General features: G+C 35.4%; 3 protein-coding genes and 1 long non-coding RNA gene across 6 annotated transcripts; 1 reads left to right on the top strand and 3 right to left on the bottom strand.

The window, feature by feature from the left end:
* Window positions 1–4,571: 4,571 nt before the first annotated feature.
* LOC132166577 (ras-related protein RHN1) lies at window positions 4,572–8,966 on the top strand. The gene is made up of 8 exons (XM_059577422.2): window positions 4,572–4,692; window positions 5,545–5,622; window positions 5,719–5,886; window positions 6,512–6,560; window positions 7,512–7,585; window positions 7,982–8,075; window positions 8,394–8,517; window positions 8,727–8,966. Exons 1-7 carry the CDS (start codon window positions 4,654–4,656, stop codon window positions 8,492–8,494), a joined length of 603 nt encoding a protein of 200 aa, XP_059433405.2. The 5' UTR covers window positions 4,572–4,653; the 3' UTR covers window positions 8,495–8,517; window positions 8,727–8,966.
* Window positions 8,967–10,241: 1,275 nt separating this feature from the next.
* LOC132166082 (uncharacterized) lies at window positions 10,242–11,323 on the bottom strand. Its single transcript, XM_059576835.2, has one exon. It carries the CDS (start codon window positions 11,321–11,323, stop codon window positions 10,523–10,525), a length of 801 nt encoding a protein of 266 aa, XP_059432818.2. The 3' UTR covers window positions 10,242–10,522.
* A 43-nt stretch (window positions 11,324–11,366) lies between these two features.
* On the bottom strand, window positions 11,367–17,808 carry LOC132166081 (Regulator of Vps4 activity in the MVB pathway protein). Of its 3 annotated transcripts, none has more exons than XM_088511975.1 (7): window positions 17,479–17,808; window positions 17,256–17,388; window positions 15,622–15,725; window positions 14,161–14,305; window positions 13,935–14,075; window positions 12,263–13,686; window positions 11,367–11,439 (listed from the first exon to the last, which is right to left on the bottom strand). In XM_088511975.1, the coding sequence occupies exons 1-7, from the start codon at window positions 17,517–17,519 to the stop codon at window positions 11,436–11,438; spliced, it is 1,992 nt and encodes a 663-aa protein (XP_088368101.1). In that variant the 5' UTR covers window positions 17,520–17,808; the 3' UTR covers window positions 11,367–11,435. The 3 variants fall into 3 exon arrangements, with proteins under 3 accessions (XP_088368101.1, XP_088368100.1, XP_059432817.2); XM_088511974.1 differs by having other exon boundaries at window positions 11,436–11,677; XM_059576834.2 differs by lacking the exon at window positions 11,367–11,439 and having other exon boundaries at window positions 11,687–13,686.
* Window positions 17,809–23,527: 5,719 nt separating this feature from the next.
* LOC132165697 (uncharacterized) lies at window positions 23,528–24,122 on the bottom strand. Its single transcript, XR_009438526.2, has 2 exons — window positions 23,924–24,122; window positions 23,528–23,834 (listed from the first exon to the last, which is right to left on the bottom strand). It is a non-coding gene; the product is annotated as an uncharacterized LOC132165697 (long non-coding RNA).
* Between the last annotated feature and the right edge of the window lie 721 nt (window positions 24,123–24,843).

Raw genomic sequence — 24,843 nt, 5'->3', positions numbered from 1 at the left:
AAGCCAACTTTGGGCTAAGGGGGGAAAAGAAGTGGGCATCTTGGGCTTTTTTTTTTTGGGGGGGGGGGGGGGGGGTGGGGGAGGCTCTTTTGTGAGCATTTTTGGCCTCTTTTGATTTTGATTTTTTTTTTTTGATTGAGATAGCAAAACAATATAAAAGAGCGTCATCTATGGGCCAAAAAAGAAACCCAATTTTGGGCTAAAATGAGAGTCAAATGTAGGTTGAAGTGGGCCTGGGTTTTAAACAATACCACAAAGGTCAGACCTGAATTTTAAACAATACCACAAAGCCAAATAAAAAAATAACCAATTTTGGACTAAAGTGAAAACCAACTTTGGGCTGAAATGACCTGAGTTTAAACAATAACACATAGCCGAACAAAAATAGGTCATCTATGAGCAAAAAAATGGGCATCTAGGCCTCTTTTGATTTTTTTTTTTTTTTAGGTCAACCGATAATTTTTCTTTTCTCGGTTTCCACTTTTCTCTCCCGTTTCTTTTTTCTTTTACAAAGGATCCAAACGTACAACAAAGGTAAGCACAAATAAAGAGGGAATTGCAGGAAAAAAAAAAAAAAAAAAAAAACCATCAGGCAAGGTTCTCATCCAAAACGTGCGGGCTTTTCCTTCTGGAACAGATTGGATCTAATCCAAAATCAAAGAGAAATTTGCTTTTTCCTGTGGGATGACAAGTTCAACAAGAAATAAGAAATAGAAAGTGGTGCCTTGCTGTAGGGATGAGGTAGACGTGGCTTGGAGCTGAACGGCGGCTGGGACTAGGAAGTATGAACGGCGGTACAAGGCATGGCGTTGGACTGAGCCGTGGAGGGCTGGAGGTGACGTGGCAACTGCTGGGGCTGTGAGCGGGAACAGAAGTCGGTGGCTGACAGTGTTCTCTCCAGTGTTGGCGAAGGCCGGAAGCCGCGGTGTGCAGACATGGGAAGCAACCGTGTGTACTGCAAATTTGGCCCCTTTTTTTTTCCTTTTTTTTTTTAATAAAAAGAAAATCAAAATAAACCAAAATAAAGTCCACAGGACCATTTGGATCGATCATTGGCGTAAGCCGGTAGCTCTAATACCATGAAGAAATTTATAAAGAAATAAAAGCAAAAGCAAAAATAAAAATAAAATAGACACAAAGATTTTTACGTGATTCAGTCAACGACCTACATCCACAGATGAAGCCCATATAGCTACATTAACCTCTTATTGAATTCTTTTGTTTACAATACAAAACGCTTTATTTATATAGCTTACACATATATGCAATCCTAATCAAATCTCCTAATTTAGAGTGATGAAATTATAATCGAATCCCTAAATTAGGTTAATTTAATCTTCATTAAATTCCTAACTTTATGATCATTCAAATATACTCTAATCGAAATTTGGGACAATATGGGTCTTTTCGGTTCCATTTTTCTAGCAAAATTTCATTGGGTCGTTTTGTGATTGTAAAGCAATGCCTTTCATTGGGTCGTTTTGGCTATTTTCATTAACCAGAGTGCTCGGATTGAATTATTTTGATACATGAAATTTCCCAAATTACTTTAATTTTGTTTTGTAGCCTCTCATTTCAACCACCATCCATGCCAACCGTCAAAACATGTACATAGTACTTGATTATATTTCTATATTAACGATCCAGATTTATTTTTTATGAGAAAGAGATAGGTTGAAATTAAATCTAGATCATTGAAAAAACTATAATATGTAGTTCTTTTTTACCACACCTAAGTTAAATCTAAGTCTCATGGACAAACCTAGCTAGAGAAAGGCGGGTGGGAGCCATGGCCCCCTCCAGCAAAAAAAAAAAAATTGTTAAATAAGTTTTTTTAGTCTTTAAATTTGTTAAAAATAAACATTTTAGTGGCTTTTTTTTTTTTTTTTTTTACATTTTTTTTAATAATGTCTAGCCCTTAAAGTTAAATTTATAATTCAAAAATGTAAATACTGTTTTTGTGAGTGTAGGAATATATGATGGAAAAAGAATGTCAGAGAAAAAAAAAAAAAAAGGAAGCAAAGAGAGAACAAGACTAATGAAGCATTAGAGCTACATCTTGTATTGTATTGAAGTATATTGAACTGTATTATAATAGTCTCTATTTATAGAAATTGCTAGCTAGGAGTGTATAATAAAATAAAATAAATCCTAATTTAGAGAATATAAAAACATTCTAACAAATAGTTTTTTTTTTTTTTTAATTAATTGACATATTTGTTTTTTTTTTTTTTTTGTTGAGAAGAGATAACAAAAGACAAAGGAAAAAAAAAAATTAAAGACAAAATTGTTTACAGAAATCATACAATTTCTATCTTTGAAATGCATCTGCTGGCTTCTACTCATAATTACAAGGATGCTTAAGCGGTGTAAACACGTTTCTTGCAGCCGAAAAAGATAAGATGGAACCTTTATTTGAAAATTAAGGCACTACGTACGACAGGTGCCATAGTTTAAGGTGTTACAATAATATTGCTTTTAATTTGTCTTTAATTTTACGATTGATTGTATCAATTGGCTTTAGTTCACTTAATTCTTTCAAACTATAATTTCAATAATAATCTATCCCATAAATTATCAATTGCGACAATTTATCCTCAAAACTACCAAAATAATAATAATTTACCTCCCAAAACTAGCAAAGTGACGAAATTATACCTATATAATTTTTAATAAGACAAAATTACCTTCAAATTTTTTTTTTAAAAAAAAATTAGTATTTTTTTTTTTAAAAATTTTAGTAAGGGTAATTTTGTCATTTTGTTAAAATTGGGGGTACATTGTCATTGTTTTAGTAATTTTAAGGGTAAATTGTCGCAATTGATAGTTTGGAGGGTAGATTGTCATTGATGTGGTAGTTTGAGGGGATTAAGTGAACTTTACCCTTTAAATTAAGAATAAAAATGAATTAAAATAGAAGAAAATTCACCAAATTTAAGCTTTGATATAAACAAGGGAGCAAGTTATCATTTTTGAATAATTAACAAATAAAATAAATTCAATATAAAAATAAAAATCTCAACTAATATCTATATTTCTGGTTTCGTGCAATGATTGAATTCATTTCTTTATAGTATTATTTCTTGTGTTTGACATTCTCAATTAAATTAAAAAAAAATCCAGATTCTGCCCCCTGATTGTACATATGTCCCTACATTTTCAATGGATTCCTCTCGACCAAACTCATTTTATATATATATATATATTAATTTTTAAATAATTGATTGGTAGGTGCCTAAACGAAATTGTTAGCATTGATGTGACGTGTTAAAGGATGCAAAACCAACCAATCGTCGCAAATTAAAAGGAAAAAAACATTGCTTGCATCCACTATAATTGCACAAAATTGAACACTTTCTCTCATCACCATAGAGAAAAAAGAACGGTCATAAATCTTACCAAATATATTCATGTGTAGAGCACACATAATACAAGCTGTACCCATGCATTAATTAAACAAAGTTTAAATGATTTAACTCCAATATATTCTCCGTTTTGCTTTTAAGAGATCATTAAAATACCTTGAAAAAGTCTCAAATGGATAGTTTAATCGGCTGTAAATCACGTCTCATAAAGCAGAGGTCACTAGTTCGAATCTTCCTCCCCCTTTCCTTGCGTGGACATGTCCCAAAAAAAAAAAAAAAAAAAAGATCTTTAAAAAGTAGGCTATGGTCGTATGTGTTTTTATTTTCTATTATTAAGACAAATACATTTACAAACAACTCAAAGCTCAAAATACACGATGTGCCACATCAGTTTAAAATTAAATTTATTAAAAAAATCTTAAAAAACCTAACATTTTTCCTTTGACAATTGAAATGCAAGATTCCTCAATTTCTTATGATGCATGACACATGAAAAGTAATGGCCCAAAAAATGGGCCGCATGATCTGCGTAGCCCATTTCCTCCACAACTATTTGGCTTTATTTCATGAAGTTTTTTTCTTTTTTTCTTTTTTTCTCCTTTTATTTTATTTTTTCAAAACAAATAATTTAAACACAAAAAAAAAACATATACTTAAAATTATTTTCATTTTATCACTTTTTCAAACAAAAACAAAAAGGCAAAAAAAAAAAAAAAAAACCCTTAACAAAGGATTGCCTTTCTCTATTGCAAAAGATACAAAAGAGAGAACAAGATTTTTTCTAATTATTTGAATGGGATAATATTTAGTTAGGATATTTTTATTTTTTTATTTTTTAAAATGACAAAAATAGTGTTCCAATATAAGAAACCGGATAATGAATCGCAGATATCCTAATTCTACAAAGGAGCGTCGAAAAACAGTAGGAACCAGAAAGGCAAGGATTAGGGAAATGAAGAAACAGACAAAATAAGACAGCTAAAGCAAACTAACTTACCAGTCAACAGACAAACTACCAGTCCCGTTCCCCAAACAGCTATTGTCATTACAACTTTTACTTCTTCCAGGCTTCCCACGTGTCAACATTATCCAAGCTTTCGTGGTGGAAGCAACAAAAACTTCAGCTCTAATAGCAATTTCCATTTCCTTTTCCTCCTAGCATACACCTTTTTCTCAAAGCACTTTTTCGCTCAGATTTTGCTTTCAAAGCCGATAACTCTCTCTGGGTACAAGCTCTGTTTCTCTTTTGGATTGGGATTTTGAAGAAATATTATCCACTGGACTCAGAATGGCGAGGACAGGCAACAAGAACATACAAGCCAAGCTGGTGGGTATGTCTTCCCTGTTCTCTTAAATTCGCTCAAATGATGAAATGGGTTAATCCTGTTTCACTTAGATAAGATTGGTTTGCATCAGCTAGTGGATTCACTGAGGTTGTTGATCGAACCAGAGACGATGGTGTTTGTTATTTTGAGACACAAATTTATCAACTTTGATACATAGCATCTAATATTTTTTGCTTTGGATACCTTTGATAATAATTATTTGCCAAAATCATATGCTTTTATTAATATATGCCGATGTGTGAATCCTGGATGGAGCTGTATGATTTCATGATCATAGGTTGCTTTAAGGATGTTTGCCGCCGAAATTGATATCTGTGTTGGGGAGATTCTTGTTTGTTTTTCGTTGCCTTGTGGATTATATTAATGCATAAGGTAATTTGGTTTATGAAATTTGATTGTGGCGTGGCCGTATTGATTAAATGATTAAATTTAATCCTTGTTAACTTAAATTTTGGAATAAGTAATGATTTTGCATGGTATTAGAGCTTAAATTTTGGAATAAGTAATGATTTTGCATGGTATTAGAGCCAGAGAGGTTATGAATTCAAACCCTAACTCCACAATTCAATTAAATATTTCACGTATTAAAGGATTGTTTGAGCTCACACGTGAAGGGCTTGTGATCCCAGCTTATCCACCAAAAAAGCAAGTCTCTGGCTCCTTACTCATTAGTTAGTTGGTGTTACATGTAGAATTTCTTATGTAATAAAATTCGTATAAAAAAGAACTCTTTGCCAGAGATAGTTGTGCATTGTTATGGAGTACTTTGAGAGGAATGATTAGCAAAAGGAAAACCCATTGTTGTTTTTGACATTATCAACCTTTTCCCCTAGGTACTTCTTGGGGACATGGGAGCCGGAAAAACCAGTTTGGTATTGAGATTTGTCAAAGGTCAATTTTTGGAGTACCAGGTTCGCTTTCTTTTTCTTTCCTAATTATCTTCACTCTCTTTTTCTTTCCTTGAAATCATGATAGTGTGCAACCTCTAACGAAGGTATAAGATGCAGGAATCAACTATTGGAGCAGCCTTCTTCACTCAGGTCTTGTCATTAAATCAAGCCACTATAAAATTTGATATATGGGACACGGCAGGGCAGGAGCGATATCATAGTTTGGCTCCTATGTACTACCGTGGTGCAGCTGCAGCGGTTGTGGTTTATGACATTACAAGCATGGTAGCTAGCTACTTGTCAAGCTTCCAATAGTTTTATTGCTAGTTTTTCACTTGCACATCTTCAGCTATGATTAAATTCACTGTTAGCTTTCGTGTGGTCATGATTTCATCTTGAATTAATATTATCTGTAGTTGTATAATCTAAATTTAAGCAGGTTATGGAATGTTAGTATTACTTTCATGAGCTTAACTCTACTCTAGTTGTTTCATATACATTTCATTCTTATTATGGTGGTAAAATGGCCCCACATGGACTTTCTTGAAGCTCCCCTCTCTTTTTTTTTTTCGTCATTCTTAGAGATTGCAAATGTATATGAAACAAAGATGTGCTCAAAAAAAAAAAAAAAAAAATCCTGATTACATAAAAATGTGCTCAATATGTCTCAAAGTTGATAGATAATTCAATCTATTGAGCCATGAGATGATAAAGTGGAGTTATGAGATATTTTTGGGTTGTCTCAACACTAATCCATGATGATCATAGTCTTAAGATCTATCAATGAGTTTGTGAATACTATTTCTTTAAGAATTTGTTAGTAAGGGTTACAAAATTTGCATTGAGAACTTGTTACCAGTTAAACTGGGAATCCATCTGACCAGTTAAATGTATTGTCCTTTGCCTTCAGGATTCGTTTGTTCGAGCCAAAAAGTGGGTTCAAGAATTGCAAAGACAAGGTAACTGACAGCAATTTATCATTCCCATACAAGCTAAGGCTAAAACGTATACTCTTAGAATCTTTGTTTTCTATTGCTGCTTGTCTCTCCATGCCTTTTAATCTTTTAACAAACTTTGCAATCTGTGGTACTTTTGAGTCAGAACCATATCACCTGCAATATAAGTCCTTACACTTACTGAGATCTACAGATCTGGATCCATTATGTGACGCCTCTATGTCACCTATATAGGTTGCATGCAAGCCCAAATGATGAGTGATACCGTGTTAAATCACCATTTATCACAACTTTTGGGATAAGTGGTGATTTAACAATTGCCTGAGCAATTTGTGCAATATATTGCGTTGCATATGCGTCTCTCCTGGTCTGATGTTGTAGGTGTTATTTTATACCTTCCAAATTCTCTTCTCTTGCAGACCCATAGTCCCTACTCCAACAATTAGTTCACTGCATATTTTGCTATCTCCAAAGTATGCAAGAATCACTTTTGCTCTAGAGATATTTTCTTAAAGATAAATTATCATTAAGCTGCAAGCTGCTACTCTTGCCAATGTGCTAAAGCTCAAATAACACTTCTTCCCCTAGAGAGTGGGGTCTTGAATTCAAGACCCAATGAAGGCATTTGTAACTTATCAATTGATTTTTTTTTTTTTTTAAATGTCACTCTTGTTGTTACCATGTAGCCTTCAATTTGACAATGTTCACCAATTTGTACAAAAATGCCTTCTCAACATTTTGATAAGTTTGATTACCCTTTAAATTGACCAATTTCTAAAGGTATTTACTAAAACATAACCAGAATTAATGTGGAAATCAAACACAAATCCATCCATTGGCCAAGGTTACCTCCTTCAACATGATATTATGACAATTGTTGAGCATAAACATATTATTGAAGTGATTTTGTTATTAGTTCAACATCTAAGCTGATTTCTTACTTGACTATATCAGGAAATCCTAATTTGATAATGTTCTTGGCGGCCAACAAGGCTGACTTGGCAGAGAAGAGGAAAGTGGGATTCGAGGTAGTTACATTCCACTATTCTTGTTTGTTATCTTTATCCTGTTCATGTTTAAGTGTAGTCAACATCATATTGCTATGCACCTAGACATTTGAGAGGGCTCCCAACTCAAGCTTTGCCCTATACCCTGAATGCCTAGGTGATTGCCTCACCTCCTACCTCAAAAAAGAATAAAAAAGGAAAGAAAAGGAAAACCTGGAAAAAATGAACAAAAGCATACACAAAATGCATGATAGCTTTTGTCTGGGTCCATTGCATATCTGTGATTTGATGAGGAAAGAGTATTTCAATTATTCAAGCTAGATGCCTGTTGCTTATGCTGATCATCATTGTGAACGAGTCCATTGTTCAATGCAATTGCTAAAGACAAATTTTCAATCCTTGTAATAATGGTTGCAGGATGGTGAGCAGTTTGCTAAAGAAAATGGCATGGTTTTTCTTGAAACATCTGCCAAAACTGCACAGAATGTGAACGAGCTCTTCTATGAAATAGGTAATGTAGCTACATTTTTTTTTTTTTTTTTTTTTTTTTTTTTAATGATACAAATTTGACCAAAGAGGGGAAGAATTCAAGTAAGGAATAATAATCCTAAAACAAAGAATGGGGCAAAAGTCATTTAAGTTATGGCTTCAGAACAAGTTCTTAATTGGATAGTCTAGGTCCACTGGCTGCTTCATCTTTTGGCGACAGTGTTTTGTTGTTGTGGCCCTCTCACTTTATCCATGAATGCTGACATCAACCAACTGTTGAATCCAATTCTCTATTTTACTAGAAATTCATTTCCATGCTTACAGAAAAGCTTTTTTGCAGCAAAGAAATTGGCAAAAGCTAGCCCTTCACGTCCGACTGGAATGAAATTACACAGAGGATCACAAGACGGTGGAAGAAGATTGTTTTGCTGCTCTGTATGATTCCCACACTTGGCTATTCAACTGTATGTAATCCTTTCAATTATATGAAACTTATGTTATTTTTATTCTTTGACAATATAAAGTTAAAATGATGGTATAAACCTCCTTCATTAGTTCGATCCATTGGTGATCCAGCTACCTTACATGTGGGTGATGTAATTAATGTTCAATATAGTTTGAGAAATCAAACAATTTATGTTTCCCTTATTTTTCCTCCCATCTTATAAAACAGGCTTTCCTCGATCAATCATAAGGACATCAATCAATGAGATGGAAATTCATTGTGACTAATCAAAGTTGAAGACTGATATGCAAGCTGCACAAACATGTTGTAAGAATATTTGTTCTATGTACATTTTAAGATCTCATTAGAAAAGCATGTGACACTTTCAAACATTTCACATATTCCTCTTATGTGCAAGACTATGATTTAACGGAACTCAATGAATAAATACTGCAGTAAGAAGTGTCATTGCTAAAGCAAAATTATTGATCATTTACTATGCTCTATCAAAATAGGCCTTCACATCTTCAAAGGACACACAAAAGTTTAAACGTACCAGAAATTGATTAATGCAACTGAAAGCCCTTCTATCATCTAGTCAGTACCTTAAAAGTGGGTGTACATAAAACTCCAGAGCAAATCAATGACTTTGTAAGGGGCTTAAGTTTGTATTTAGCTTTTTCAAAAAAAAAAAAAAAAAATGGTTTGTATTTAGCAAAATAACACAGTTTTTATATTTTTGTTAACACACTTTTTCCGAGCACCTCATTATTCCATTTAAAATACACCGTCTTTATCTATTTTCAATATGCCCAAAGAGGAGAGAGAAGGACAAAGTTTTCCTTCAAACTGAGTTTGAGGAATTTCCTTCAACCTAGTCTATAAAAATAACATGTGTCAATTTTTTTAATAACATGTGATGTGCGCATGAGTTTTTAATAAGATTTATTTTAACTTTGTCCCTACTATTAAAAAAACATATGCTTTTCACATGTTCAAGGGACACATATCGCTTTTATAGACTAAGTTAAAGAAAATTACTCTAACCTAATTTGAAGAAAAACTTTGTCCGAGAGAGAATATGAGTTTTTTTATATATATAATTAATTTAACTCATGCAACCGATTTTTGGCTAGTTTTGCTAGCCCCAATATCAGTGCTTTTACTTGTTAAACTTTAGTTAGAAAATTCAATTTTAGCTACCCACGTTCAAAATTCAATTATATCTTTTTTCTACTCCATTTAAGTATTTTTCTTTATTTTTATTTTACTCATTCATTACAAAACCACTTCTGAGAAGAGAGAGAATGGAAAATAAAAATATTTGTTGTGATTCCAACTTCTTTTTATCCTTTTTTTTTTTTTTGTCTACCGGACTAACCAAATTAGCTGCCCGGTTGATAATGCTCCGACCCATTTACCCTTAACAAACAAAATTTGCTATATGTGAAACCGTGTCCCCAAAAAAAAAAAAAACAGTCAGCGGGGAGAAACTGAAGCTTCTTGCCTTGCCTCCTGGTCCAGTGGCTCAGGTAAACCAACAGGACTCGTCATTATCAAAACTGGACAAAAGACCTCGCGGGTGACAGTTTTTGTTTGTTTTTAATCTTCAACGCATTGAAATCAGCGCTCGAGGTGAAAGCAAACTGTTCGTTTGTTTTTGTTTGTTTGTTTGTTTTTTTTTTCTTATCCTCGTCTTTCTGTCCTTTACTCCACTCATCACAATTCACATGCACTCTATTTCTCAAAAATCCAAAAACAAAACAATTGTTTATATATATCACTAGAAAGGAATCCAAGAACCACCCATACAAGCAAATGAAAACAAAAGAGCAATCCTGCAACGTACGTACTACGTAGAGAGGGAAAGAAAAGAGTAAAAGAAAATTAGTTGGCCTTTAGAGGCGTGGCTTGGGTGGACGAGCCATGCCCATTGCCTACCACGCATGCAGAGAAAAAAGTTCCTACTCTTACCCTCTGCTCTGCCTCTGCTGCTGTCTTTTTCTCTGCACGAGCATGATGCATCACCATGAAGGAGATGTACAAGGAGAGCTTGATGATGATGATGAAGGACCATTGCAACTGTTGGAATCACTCCCTGAAGTGCCAATTGACCCGGTATTCCTAAGGGAGACGGAGCAAGCCTCGGCTGGAAGCTTCTTCATCGGAGTCAGAGGAGGTGTGGTTGGGCTTGATGGTTGGGGAACGTCATCGTCGTCTTCGTCGGAAGAAGAACCGCCCGTTTCTAATCGCGAAGGCGACGTGTCCGGCGTTTCGAATGGAGTACTGTCCCTGTCCACCCCGGTTGCCATAGCATCGTTGTCATAAATGGGATTAGAAATGTACACAAAATGCTCCCCACAACCGCTAGCTTTGTCATTACAAGGAGTTGGCGGAGAAGAAGCAGAGACAAGTCCAATTTGGCGAGGGCTTGCGTTTGACTCTTGGGTTTGGACGTCAACAATATGATGAAGCTGAGAATGCAGCTTCTTTGTTTCTCCCTCGTTTTCAATGCTGGAAAATGCAGGGAAGAGTAAGCTTCTTGGAGCGTGAAGAACCCCTTGGGAGTAGAAGCTACTGTGAGGGGGAGTAGATGATTCGTCTTTGGATTGCGAGGGCTGAGAAGAGGAAGTGTTGGTGGCGGTGGCAGTGGAGATCACAGTGGCGGTGGGGGTGTCGGAGGTGGTGTTTCTGAGCTGACGCCGGCGGAGTAAGAGAGAACAGTAGAGCTCAGCTAGCAGCACCAAGATTAGGCCTAGCACTATGGCAAGGCTCACCACCATTACCAGGGTTGCCCCCATAATCACCTTGGATGTCCCCCTCATCTCTCTCTCTCTCTCTCTTGCTTTGTGGTGGAGTGAGAGTATGGGGGGCAGTAAAAAGAGGGACTGTGATATATGGGGGCGGGTGAGAAGCTTTTTGGCGGGAAATAGTTGTTCACCTATGACAAGGAAATTGTAAGCGAATCTAAAAATGGCAATGACCTGGGGAATGTTAAAAGCTTTGGTTCTGATTTCTGAGCTGCTGGGTTTTTCTGACATTCGAGGTCATATAGGTCATTTTGTATTGGCATTATAGTACTATACATGCAGACCATCATCACAAATTCACAATCTTTGAGCAAAAATGGAATCAAAGCTAAAAGTTCCACCACACTCAACAAAACATCATAGTCCAACCTTCTTTCCCTTCGTCTCCAGACAAAATTGAAAATGACCATGAATAATGATTATTTTGAGAAAGAAACAACTAAAATTGTGATTAATTAATTCACATGAAACAAGTCTTAATCTTTGGCAGTGGAACAATAGTACTTTTGTTTTTTGTTTTTGGTTCAAAGAACTCCGGTACCATATTAAGCAATCTCATCCAACTTCTATCTAACCGCATAGAATCTTCTACCATTTTAAGCTACATGCATTACTACAACTCTTGCAACCAATAGCTCTGGGTACTGCCCCAGAAAAAAAAGAAAAAAAAAAAAAAAATAGGCACTCTGGGCTCCGGGGACTGTATTGAAATTTAGTATATAACGGCTAAGAAGAACAATGCCAGCCCTAGACACACGTAGAGCTATACTGGACTGCAGGTCATGCAAGTTCAGAGCCAAGCCTATAAGGTGCTCAACCATCAGTAATGGGAGTATCGGCATTCTATTTTTCTTCAAAGACAGCACCAAATCCACCCAGGGAAACAAATGCAAGAAGCTTTAGGTTGGTAGCAATCATGCTGACAAAGAAAATTCTGAATGCTCAATCCCTTACCTTCCTCTCAGGGCTGCAAATCGTTCAGCCAAAACATCATAGTCTGGCAGCTTAGGATGCACATGCCGAGCCGGCTGAAAAGAAGCAGCACGAGAAAGCACTTTGGTTGCCTGTGATTGACTTGTATGTTCATGGGGTAGAGAAACTGACCGGGGCGGAGGAGGAACCATCTCTGACATCTCATCAGGCCCACCTCTGCTATTCTGTGGGGATTCACCCGCATTAGCCCCCATGTGATCTGCATGACGAGTTTTAGATTTTCCTCTCACCATTGCTGGTTCATAGGGTGATGGTTTCTTACTATACTTCATCAACAGTTTATCCAATTTCCTTTCCTCTTCATCATCCTTGTAGTGTTCATCATCAAATAGAACTTGCAACCCACGTCTTGAGTTATCCCTTTCCTTGCTTCTTGATTTCCTTGTAACAACTCCTGTTTCTTCAAAATAGCCAGCATCATTGTTATTGTGATGTGATTTTGATCGTCTCCTTCGGGTTGATCTTGGTTTTGGTGTGGAGTTCCCGGTTATATCATCTTGATAGAAATGATCTTTCTCTTGACCATGACCATTCACTCTAGCAAGTCCAACAACCTGCCTCTCATAATCAGAGTGGTTCGATCCTATTTGGATCCTCTCAGAAGTACTACCAACATTGGCTCTCTTGAGTATTGAAGGTTCCACAAGGGCTACATTACTATCAAAACCAGCCGGTGAAGATCCTAAATCGGATCTAGATTTGCTAGCCTTGGGTTTAACATTAGGCTTAACATAAGGAGGAGGGAGGGCATTCCTGTAGTAGGGCTTCTCCTTAGGTATTATATCCTCCTCAACCTTCCCCACTAAGTTCGTAATATTATGTTGAATGACAAGATTATTACCAGCCAATGGTTCTTTACAATTGCCCTTCGACTGCAGTCCTGCACAACTAGGAGCAAATTCAGGCTTTCCATGAAGTAAGGATCCTGCGTAGTCACTTACAGGGGCAGTATTCTCTCTACAAACAGGCAACCTAGATCCATCATCAATGCATTCCAGACCTTTTCCTCGAGATGAACTGCGAGATCTAGCTGACTTTGGAGTGGCATCTCCCTTCCAATTCCATGCATCGTGCTTGTCATCAGCAAATTCTTGCCTTCCTTGGGATGAAATGTCATGACCATCCTTTTTCGAGACAGTTCCTTCTCTGCCATTGCGTGCCTTGTATCCCTTGTCAGAGAATTCATGTCTAGACCGATTGTCCAGTTCTCTTTTTGATACAGTACCCTCCTGGCCATTGTACAATCTATGCCCATCATTAGTAAGTTCAAGTCTTTCTTTAAGTGAAACATCAGGCTTCTCTCCTCTTGGGATGGTTCCCATACCACTCGATGATTTATTTTTATCACCAGTAACATTGAAAGACCCATAAATTTTGGGTTGGTCCTGCAGTAAAGCACAGAAAGTGCAGGTAAACTCAAACATGTTGAAAGATATTTTAAGGAGGATACCAGTATGAATGTGAAGAAAAATCTTTAAAACTTCTTTTATAAATTATTTGAGAAAAGAAAAAGGTAAAGAGGATGCCATTAAGTAAGTGAAACAAGTCCAGAAATCTTAAGAATCCCAGGATCTGCTCTCTATTTCTATCTGCCAGACATATCCATAGAATGATAAAATACAGAAGGGCATACCTGTGCATATGTGGAGGGCTTAGACAGTCTCATTTCAAAAGCCCTGGAGTCCCACATTATTGAAAACTCTAGTGCTATGTCTTGCATTAACTGAACTTTCCTCTCCAGTGTAGATGTCTTTGAAGCTAAATTCTCAACAAACTATTAATGAGCAATTCAGCTGATTAGACTAGAACAGCTATGAACTTATAATTATATTATTAAGAGTAAGTTCATAAGGCATTACCTTCTGATTCACAGATAATTCCAGGGAATTCTCATATCGCTCTTGAAATATTTGCCTAAGATCTCGTAATTCCGGCAAATCTGAAAACCTCGCAGCAGCAAACATCAGGGATGACACAGCCGCCCTACAATCCTCAGGGCATTCCCTGTAAAGAAATTGGTCAAGCAAAAGAAATGTTGAACAAAGCATATTGGAGAGAAAAGAATAGTCAAGCCAGAGCAATTCTGAAGTAGTATCAAGACATGATTGCCTAAGTTCAAATTTAGAAAAGTGTAACTCCATTTCATGTTGGCCCTACACCAAGCTTTCAAACTAGGAGTGCAGAACTCATATCGTAACATGAACATCTCGTCGAACAGAACCCACCAGAAATTTATCGACGCCAACTTCATTATGAGCAGATGCGTCCAGACAATCTGATTGGTTGACTTCTCATTATATTACCTTAAAGGAATTTTTTTCTCTAAAATACACATGCTGAATTAAATGGCTCAGTATCATGTGATAGTCGATCTTTCATCGCACAGATATTTGAGGCAGGACCAATTAGCATAGTGACGTTTGCAAGCAAAAGTACAATACGGTCTGGCGCATATCTATGGTATTAACATATATCTACTAACCAAATCATAAGTTTACATCAGGTGATATTCCCCAGCATGATCAATCAATACCAAGTACCTCAATTAGATTTCTTTAACAGCAAAGAATAAATAAATAAGATAGAACAAGTATACCCCACAATTACATATTTTAGCTTAAGAAAAAATGAAAATTGAAACAGGCATGTAAAAATTTAATATCCAACAAACAGGAAGCTGTCTAGAAGGATGCAGCCATATCTGCATTCATCCTCACTATTTCATATTCTAACTCCAACAAAAATATATACACTAGATTTTATCTAATCCATAAGCCTCAATCTAATAGTACATAATGAATATCTGATTTGAATGGCATTAGATGTCACCCATGCTGTCCAATATTTACATGTAAGTTGATAGTACATAATCGTATAATACGCGCAGAAAAGATGAGCTCCATGAATTGAACAGTTAGAAACTAATACTACAGATTGTATGCAGACATGATGAGCCATAGATGACCGCATAATAGTTAAATCCAATGGTACAAGCCTATCAAAAAAAAAAAAGTTAATTCCAATGGTACAAGAATGGCATATATTGTCCAGCCAGTATGGCGGACTGAAGATAAAGAGGCTATGACTTTAGAGCAGGATGAGCCAACTTATGGTCATTGTATCATCTTATCTGGTGTTTTCTTCCCTTGGATATTTAATATTTTTATTCACATATGCCTGATACCCAACTATACAAATATACATTAAACAAGGAATTTTTTATAGCTAGCTTACAATATTAGCTTTTCATGGAATTTTTGATGAGATTTAAAGGCCAGCAAACAGTTCTGATGTGACTATAACAATAAAGCAACACATACCTCTGTTTTTGCATCATTGAAAGATGGTTCAATACGAAATCACATGAATGCTCAACGAAATCATAACATGAAGAAAGTGTCAATTCAACTAGAAGTCCATCAGCCTGTTTCACCACCTCACAAGAAACAATATCACTTCTTTCAGTAAAAGGTACATTAAACCCAAATCATCAACAGTTTCAATAATGGAGCAGTCACACAATCTAGAAGTGGTATCAGGTCCCAGTCATCCCACAAAAAACAAAAATAAAGAAAAATAAAACCTACAACATTTGAAGGCAACAGGAAACATAATATTTCCAGCATGTGTGATGTCAAACAATCACCATTTCCTACCATTGCATTACAGATCCAAATTAAGGGGTACAGGATTTTATCTAATTCAATCAAACTATTTCCTCTGGAAAATTCAAGCAATGAGTTTAACCAAGCGGCAAGAGATGCTTGGATTTCTCAACGGAGATTTTCCGATGCCTAAAAGATATATTTTTGACTCAAATGCTGAAGGTGCAGGAGACAAATTGCTTTCTGAGAATCCAGACTATAACACCTTTGGAAATGATCAAATTGCTTGCTTTACGGCAGGGTTACGGGCACTCTATCCAAAGGCATACTTAAACCAGTTTTGGGACTTGGCACTTCAATGGAAACATGAAATGTACTTATTGAATGTTTTGCTCATGGTCTACAAGAGCTGGCTTATATCTTATTCAACCCTAACAAGTTCACTCAAAAAATGGTAAATCTATGTCAAGTATCTTAAAATTTCCAAAGAAATCTCTGACGGCGTTTCTGCAATTGGTCAATCCATGCGAGACCGAAAAAAAGGTAGTAGCTCTTTTGAAAGGGGCTAGGCTCAGGCTTTGAGTCCTTTGTGCAATTATTTCTTATGAGAAATTATGTGGTAAGGCTCCTGAATATTTTCATTTAAAAGTATTTGGTTGCACATGCTTTGTCCTTCGACCTCATGCTGAACGTTCTAAGTTGTCTGCACGCTCAGCTATGTGTGTGTTTCTTGGTTATGGTGAGGGACAAAAGGGATATTGATGTTATGATCCTCATACACAAAAGCTCAGGCTATGATGCTTAAACCTCCAATTCCATCCTATGCAGAGATAATACCATTGTTTCAAAGTCATGAAAATTATGAAAAGATTTCATAATCCTACTGTTCACAGAGAAGCTAATCCTCATTTGGCTCTTGAAAGCCACCGTTCTCCTTGCATTTTGACTTATCCTCAATAAGAAGCAAAGAGAACACACTCAGTTTCAACCTCCAAATACGTTAACGTTATGTTTGCCAAACTACCAAAAACAAAATCAAATAAATAGAACATAGTTTAAGCCTAAAGATTCTTCTTTTCAATTTTTTTCCGATACATGATTTTATGATCTAAACAATTTGCAACGCAGGCGCCCTTTTTCGTTTTCTGTTGTTTCTTTTGTTATAATGAAGCTCAAAATTCAGCATATCGATTTCTTATTCTCTGCCTCAACTTTTCTCAGCAGCCAAACAAGTGACAGCGAATAAGATTCCAACAACAAAAAAAACAAACACTCAACTCAAAGATCTAACCGGCTAAACGCAACGAAACCGAACGAAAATCCAAAAAATACAAAGATGGTTAGATTACCCTTCCATATGCATTGATATCGAGCCCATTGGCAAGCAAATCAGCGATATCTTTCTTCAAGTACTTCTCAGTCGCCTTTCTCTTCCTCCGAATCACATCGATCCGAGTCTTGGTCGTTTTAATCAATGACTTACTACAGCCACACAAAAAAAAAAAAAAAAAACATTAACACTCAAAATCAAAACACAGAATCCATATACATTCATATAGATAGAGGGAAAACCATTTGGAAGCAAAGCCTCGGCTGAGAAGTCCGTCCAACATTGTCGATCCCAAGTCAGTGAACGAGTTGACTCAGAGCAACATAGGCCATAAACAAAGTAAGTGAACGATTTGACTCAGTGTCAGATCCTACAAACCAAAATGCACGCATCAAGCAACAACACACAGCTCAAAATTTCAAAAGGCGTCAGACACTTTTCAAAACTCTGCTCTCTCCCTCTGAAGTCTGAGTGGTGGACGCTTCTTTGGTACTTTTCCTTTTTTGTTTTCGAAGGATCGATGAACGTTAAGGGGTATTTTGGGGTTTGAGATGTCTGGTGGGCCGTGGCCGCACGATTTTTTTCTTTCTGGGATGAGTCATTCAGTCAAGCGGTGGATGGTAGGTCAGGGTGGGTGAGGAGCATTGGAGTTGATGGAATCTACTGAGCTGGACCGCATATGACGATTACCATCAAGTATCGCTTATTTATTTATAGATCGGTTGTGTTGCTTTTGGCTTAGACAAACATTTAGCATTAGCGCCCACAGGCTCAGAGCCGTTGTGTCAGTGACTCAGTGTGATATAGCAAAGATATATAACGGCCGTTACAACGGTATCAAACTATCAATCAGGCATTATTATAAGAAGTGCATGTCTAGTATTTTTCAATTTTTTTTTGTTCTGTAACCACAAAATATTAAGGACCAATGGAGTATGAATCCAAGACATGGTGGCTTAGGTGGAGGGCTTCAACCACTATGTTTTTCCCAATTTTTTTAAAAATACTCTTATAAGTTGTAGCCCCTTAAAAATTAAACTTTTAACCCCTACTTCCAAATTCTTAAATTTTTTTAGTTTTACCCTCTTCCCCTGAGGTACAAATGCTAGCTTCAACCTTTCTAACCGTTAAATTACCAATTTTTGCAGTAATTTAATATAGTATCAGAACTAAGGGTCCTGGAATTGAACATTGACTCCGTTAATTCACCACCATTTAAATTAAATATTCAATGTGTTAGGCATCACTTATTAAGAAGGAGTTTAAACCCATACATGAGGACAAGTGTTAAAGTATTGATTAAGTGATTAAATTTACATATGCCTATAAGCTTAAACTTATAAGAAAAATTGTAATTTAACACTAACGGCATAACTTATTGGGCTGCTATCACCAATTTCATAGTTCAACTAGCAATTTTTCCTCGCATATGTTTTCATTGTTAAATCTTCCACTTGATGGTGGGAAAAATCCTCCTTGGTAGACTTTTGTGGCCTTTGTTGATAGGCCTTGTAATTTTTATTTATTATTATTTTTTTTTTTTCAGTTGTATCTGTTTTCTGTTTCTGTTGTTGTATTGGTTCCACACTCATCATTTTGAAAAAAGAAAAGAAATGGACCAAATGGACAATGGCAGCAAGTCAGTGACCAACTAGAGAAAATGACCAATCAACTAATTAAGTATTTTATCATTTTTTTTTCCAGTAGTTATTATTTGCCAAAAAAAAAAGAACTTATTTGTTAGTACAGAATTTGGTGACAATGAGCTGACAAATTACAGAAAATAAAAGAAAGTAGTGGGGAAAAAAGGTTCAGTCTTCCAATTATTATTGAAGGCTTGAATTGAAGGTTTGTTGTGAGATTATAATCTTAATTTTTATTAAGGACTTCCATTTTCTTCATTTTTTTAATTAGCTGGCCCGCAAGCCAAGGGAAACAATAACATATAATTTAAGATTAGCAACTTTCCTGTCTAGCCAGACAACAAAGAGGTAATGGGTAGCAGATGATTGTTTGGTTTATAAGTAAACAATTTAATCTAAAAATTAGAAACATAAAAATAATGTAAATCCATTTCCATGTCAACACAGGAATTGGCAGCATGACTGCGTTGAGTAGTGATTTTTGGCACACCAGCATGCTTGAACAGTAAGCACGCTAGTGTTAAAATATCAATTTATTTTATTTTTTTATTATTTAAATATTATTTTAATAATATTTTAACACCGGCGTGCTTACTATTCAAGTACGCCGGTGTGCCAAAAATAAGTACTCGACTTTGTTTGTCCAACTAATTTGCTAAACCTTATCCTTTGTCAGTAAGAAGATTAATTAAAAATTATAATCACATCAAGATAACATAAACGATACGTTATGGTGATGGAATCTTTGATTAAGCACTTGCTTCCCAATAGGTTGAAAAAGAACCCGTTACGCATTGTATAAAAGATTATGTTAATATTAGTTATCAAATTTGTGATTTTTTATTCAAATTTTCTTTGTTTTCGAGCCTTGATATGTTTGTTAAATGGGTTTTTTTGTTTTTCGGAATTTAATATTTTATGTTGTTGGTTTATAATTTTGTTTTGAAATGAAATTGCATCGATGGGTGTTTGGTGGTCTTGGGCCTCTTTCAACTTCAAAAGTTAGCTCAAGATATGAAGCTTTCTCTCACACTTATAAACGGACCACCAACCCCTTCCACAACCAATGTGGGATAACCCCAACAATCTTTCCCTCACACATCGAGCCTGGGTCGGAACAGCGACAACCCGTTTCTCCTGTGGACTATTGGGCTGAGACTTGTTAGTAAACCTGAGTTCCGATATCAGTGTTGGGTAGTCTTGGGCCTCTCTCAACCTTAAAAATTAGTTCAAGAGGTGAGACTTTTCCTCACATTTATAAACGAACCACTAATCCCTTCCACAACTAATATGAGATAACCCCAACAGTAGACAAACCAATCTATTGTTGTTTATTCAAAAGCCAAACATGTAAAACAACTTCAGTTAGATCTTATTTTAGTACCAAAAAAAAAAAGGGTACTATAATTCATATTTCGTTGTGTGTATATTTTTCTAACTCGAGAAAAAAAAAATGTTAACAAAAAAAAAAAAAAAAAAAATCAGATAACCATCTGAGATTCAATTTTAAAAAGTTCAATTCATTCCCAGTTCCAATAATAAGGCCAATTGACGGCATTAATTAATTCAGCATTCATAATTTAATTCGATGACTTCAAAGAGCATAAAGAATGTGGAACAATGATTGGTTATGGATTTTTCAACCCCTCTAAAAGATTTGGTCTAGGTATTGTTAAAAAATAAAATAAAAAAATAAAAAAAAAAACTAGAATTTTTTAAGTTGCCCATGAAAAATGCAGCAACAATTATTAACACACTACCTTAATGTTCCTCCACGGCAAAAACCAGGGAATCTTTGGGCTTGCCTGCGAAATGGGGCAGACAAAAAAAAGCAGGTTCTGAATTGGGTGGGTCAAAGACGGTGTTTGCAAAGCTTGAAGGAAGGAAAAAAATTAAAAAAATAAATACTGCCCACTTCAACAGGAAAAGAAGTTCTTATCCGTTGTGCAGGCCAATGAGGCCATCCCCACATGTAATGTCAAATTTCAAATTTCCTGGTGGCTGCTACTTTATGTGAAAGGCTGTGAGAAAAAGTGGGAAAAAATAAAAAATTTAAATTTTTTTTTTTAAAAAAAAAAGAAAATAAAGGAAATCATTGGACTCGCTGAACTTAATTGTCAAAAAAAAAAAAAATGGAAGGACGCTCGGGTGTGTTTGACAAAGGGCTTAAAAAACAAAGTGAACCAAAACTTAGCAGATTTGATTGATGTGAGAGAAAAAAGTAAAAATGTTTTGTATAAATAAAAAAGTAAAAAAAAAAAAAAATTTGTTTTGTAGTGATTTTTTTATTTGAATAGTAATAAAAAGTGATTGATGTGATGTAAAAAGTAAGAATGTTAGAATTAATTTTGAGATGAATTTTTTAAGTTTTTAGGTCCAATCCGGCCCACTCCTTTGCCAAACACGGCCTTAGGCCTTTGAAACTTTGAGAAGATGAATATTGCTCTCTTGGCCAAGCCTTTTGGGTACATATGATCAAAATTAGTACACCTTCCCATCTTCTTAAATTTAGATGCAAAAATGGGGTTGAGTTGATGGATCGTTGGTCATGAAAGAGTTTACTCAAGGGGAGAGGTATAGTATAATGCAATGTTTTACTTCATTGATTCAAAATAATAAAAATAATTTTCATAAAACAAAAAATTTAGAAAGAAAAAAAAAAAAGAAGTTATTTTTTTTAATTTTATAAAAGATATTTTTGTTATTTTAAGTTGCAAAAGGGAGAGACTTTGCAAAAATTGGAATATCCTTAGAGCATTAGTCATTCCTCATCCTCCATACAGCAACAAACATGAAGGTAATTGAGCTCATTGGCCATGAAAAAAAGGCATGGACTGGGCAAAATTGCAATTTTTTCATGTCAACATATTACCTACTTTGTGCTGCTTTAATGATGTTAAAGATTCTTTTAGATGGCCCCTCATTCTCTCAAAAGTTGTATAACAAATGAATAATGATATATATATTGAATTTCCAATCAATCATCAGCATTTTTTTTTTTTTAATAATGACATTTAATGATTAGTTGGATTCTTTGGAATTGACATGTTAGTATTTTGAGATAAAAACGTGGAACGTAGCATTACTTATAACAAATATAGGGATTCAAATCCCATGCATGCAATACATTTTTTGTGCCAACATTGTAAAAAACAAAAACAAAAAACAAGTGAGTTTGAGGGGGTAGTTTGGCCACTCAAACCAGTCGTTTGAGGGTAGCCAAATCAACCCCTCAGTCGGGGGATGCTTCAGCTGCCCCATTAAAACCACTAAACTCACTTTTTTTGTTTTTTGTTTTTATTTTGTTTTTAATTTTTTTTTTTGACATTTTGACATTGTTGGCAAGATTTGAATTGTTAATTTTAAATGGACGGTCTAAAAAAAAAAATGTATTGCACACATGCACTTGAATCCCAAGTAGAAAGCCTGATCTTGCTTTATGCAGCAAACCAATTGACAGGTTTATACGCAAGTAACAAAAAATTAAAATCACTTCACACTTCTTGATTCTCAAGCTGAGGGCACTTCTTTGAAGCACGAGTTAGAGCCTTAAATAAATCAGTCTGTTTAAGAACCTGTTCGATACCCGCTCATTTAAACTTAATTTGTGACTTTAGCATTCGCTTGTGACTGTAGAAACTCACTCAATTATTAAGTGAGACAAAACTTGATTAAGACTCACAAGCCTAGCTCGTATAAGCTCAACCTAACTCACTCGCCCGACTCGATTAAGGCTCACGAGCCTAGCTCGTATAAAGCTCAACCTGACTCGCTCGCCCGACTCGATTAAGCCTTGTGATCCTAGCTCGTATATATAAGCATATACCAAGTACTACTAAGGAACTAACCGACAATATAAGCATAATTAAGTAGTTCACGCATCAAAATTTTAATAGCATAACTTGAGTTCAAGTTGAACCAAACTTGTTGAGTACCTGGCTCGGCTCGAATGACATCCTCAACAAGTTCAAGCTTGTTTGAACTTTCAACAAGCCAAGCTTGAGCACATATTTTATAGCTCAGCTCAAATAAACATCTTTATAAACATGCCAATCTTAAATCTTAAAGTTCGGCTTGATTACGACCCTACATAGAGTACTTCCAAGCAATCCTAATAAGCTATATGAATTTGACAACTTCTCCCATTAATTGGCAACCGCCTCCACCTAATTGGCTTAAGGCTAATACTAGTGCAGCCTTCGATTCCAAAATGAAAGGTGGTGATGTTGCAATGGCAGTATATTGAAAGGTCTTTATCACATCTTAGCAAAATTCTCCTTATCCATAGGATATTAATTGTAATGATTTTTCAAGACATTAAATTGACAACACAAACCCTCTTATAGATTCATTTAAGTAAAGGAGTTTGACCTTTTCAATTCTAACCAACTAATGTAGTGTTGGATTAAGTTATATCAACAATTGTAGGCCCAACATTACAAGCAGATAAAGAAAAACAACTGTTGGTGTGGATAATAATTCATGGTACAAAGGATATAAACAAAACATTATTCATTATGTGTTGAAGTCTGAAATCAATATGCTCAGCAATTACACAAGTTTACAATTGCATGAGAGAACAAAAAAAAAAAAAAAAAGAGGCCGGATCCACCATGCAACAATGAAACAAATAGAAAAAAGGTTGAGATTGAGGAACCACCTATATATATTTATCTCATTCCGATAAATCTCTGAACGAGATGGAGAAATTAAAAAGACGAGTCAAACCTGGGCGATGGGCACATCATCTACCAGAAACATCTCAAGAAGTTAACGAGAAAATGGAAGAGATAATTTTCTTCATCCAGCAACTCATGCCGAACCAATCTCAATAGAACGATATTCTGGGGAAGAAGATCGCTGTAATAGAGTAAGGTTGAGACTGAAATCGCAGGCTCACCAATTAGCGCTGTCAATAGCCTCACCAGTGACCTAAACATCAAAGGTGTGAGAGACTGCAACAAGAAGAAGATTATTAAATCGGTTAATTAACTAAAATATTCATTAAATTAATCACAGAGCCAAAAGATTTGATCGGACATACCATGGCGTTGGTGTTGGGGGTCTTAGCAAAACCCTGAAAGGGGTGGAAAAGGATTCTTGAATCTTGAAAAGAGAAGAGAGAAGAGAGAAAAGAGAAAAGAGAAAGCTCGTGGCATTGTGTAGGGATTCTGTAGCTGCCAATCTTCAGCTGACATTCACACCTACCCGTCCGTATCTTTCTTGCAATGAACAATAGCTATACATTGTTTACACAGGAGAGGAAACGTTGACTTCGCCGTCGCGTAGAGCCTTGTTTTGTTTTTGTTTTGTTTTACAAAAAAAAAAAAAAAAAAGGGTAAATGTAAAATGAGTCCTTATGAATTTGTGGTTGTTATAAGTTATAAATAGCTTTTTTTTTTTTTTTTTTTTTACACGTCCACTCAAGAGGGAAGAGAGGAATTTGAACTATTTAACTCAATTTCATTAGACGTGGTCCCAGTCAATTGAGCTAGCTCTTGAGGACATAAATAGTTATTTGTTGTATCAAAGTAGATATGCCGAAAAAATAATTTAGTCATTTGAGTGAAATTCTGTTAAAATAGTTGACGGATTTCGTTAGATGTCATGTCAGCGGTAATACAATGACGACACATGTCACTTTTAATAAAAAAAAAATATAAGGGGAAACTTCACAAATGACTCTTGAACTACCGCGTGTTCCCCTCAAAAAAAAAAAAAAAAAAAAAAAACTACCGCGTGTTTTAAGAAGACCCCCTAAATTTTAAAAACTCTCAATTTGATGCAATTTACTCCTTTGTCAATTTTTGCCACTAAACCCTAACGGAAACCCCTAAAAAGACAAAATTACCCTTCGATTTTTGTTTTTTTATAATAATTTTTTTTAAAAAAAAATTATTTTAAAATTATGGGTAAATTTAAAATTTTATAAAAAAGTCAGGGGTATAATTGTCATTTATCACT

Source organism: Corylus avellana, chromosome 11 (genome assembly GCF_965113065.1).
Source record: "Corylus avellana chromosome 11, dhCorAvel1.hap1.2, whole genome shotgun sequence".
NCBI lineage: Eukaryota > Viridiplantae > Streptophyta > Magnoliopsida > Fagales > Betulaceae > Corylus > Corylus avellana.
Note: the sequence above shows the minus strand (reverse complement) of the source record. Positions and strands in the feature narration are given on the sequence as shown.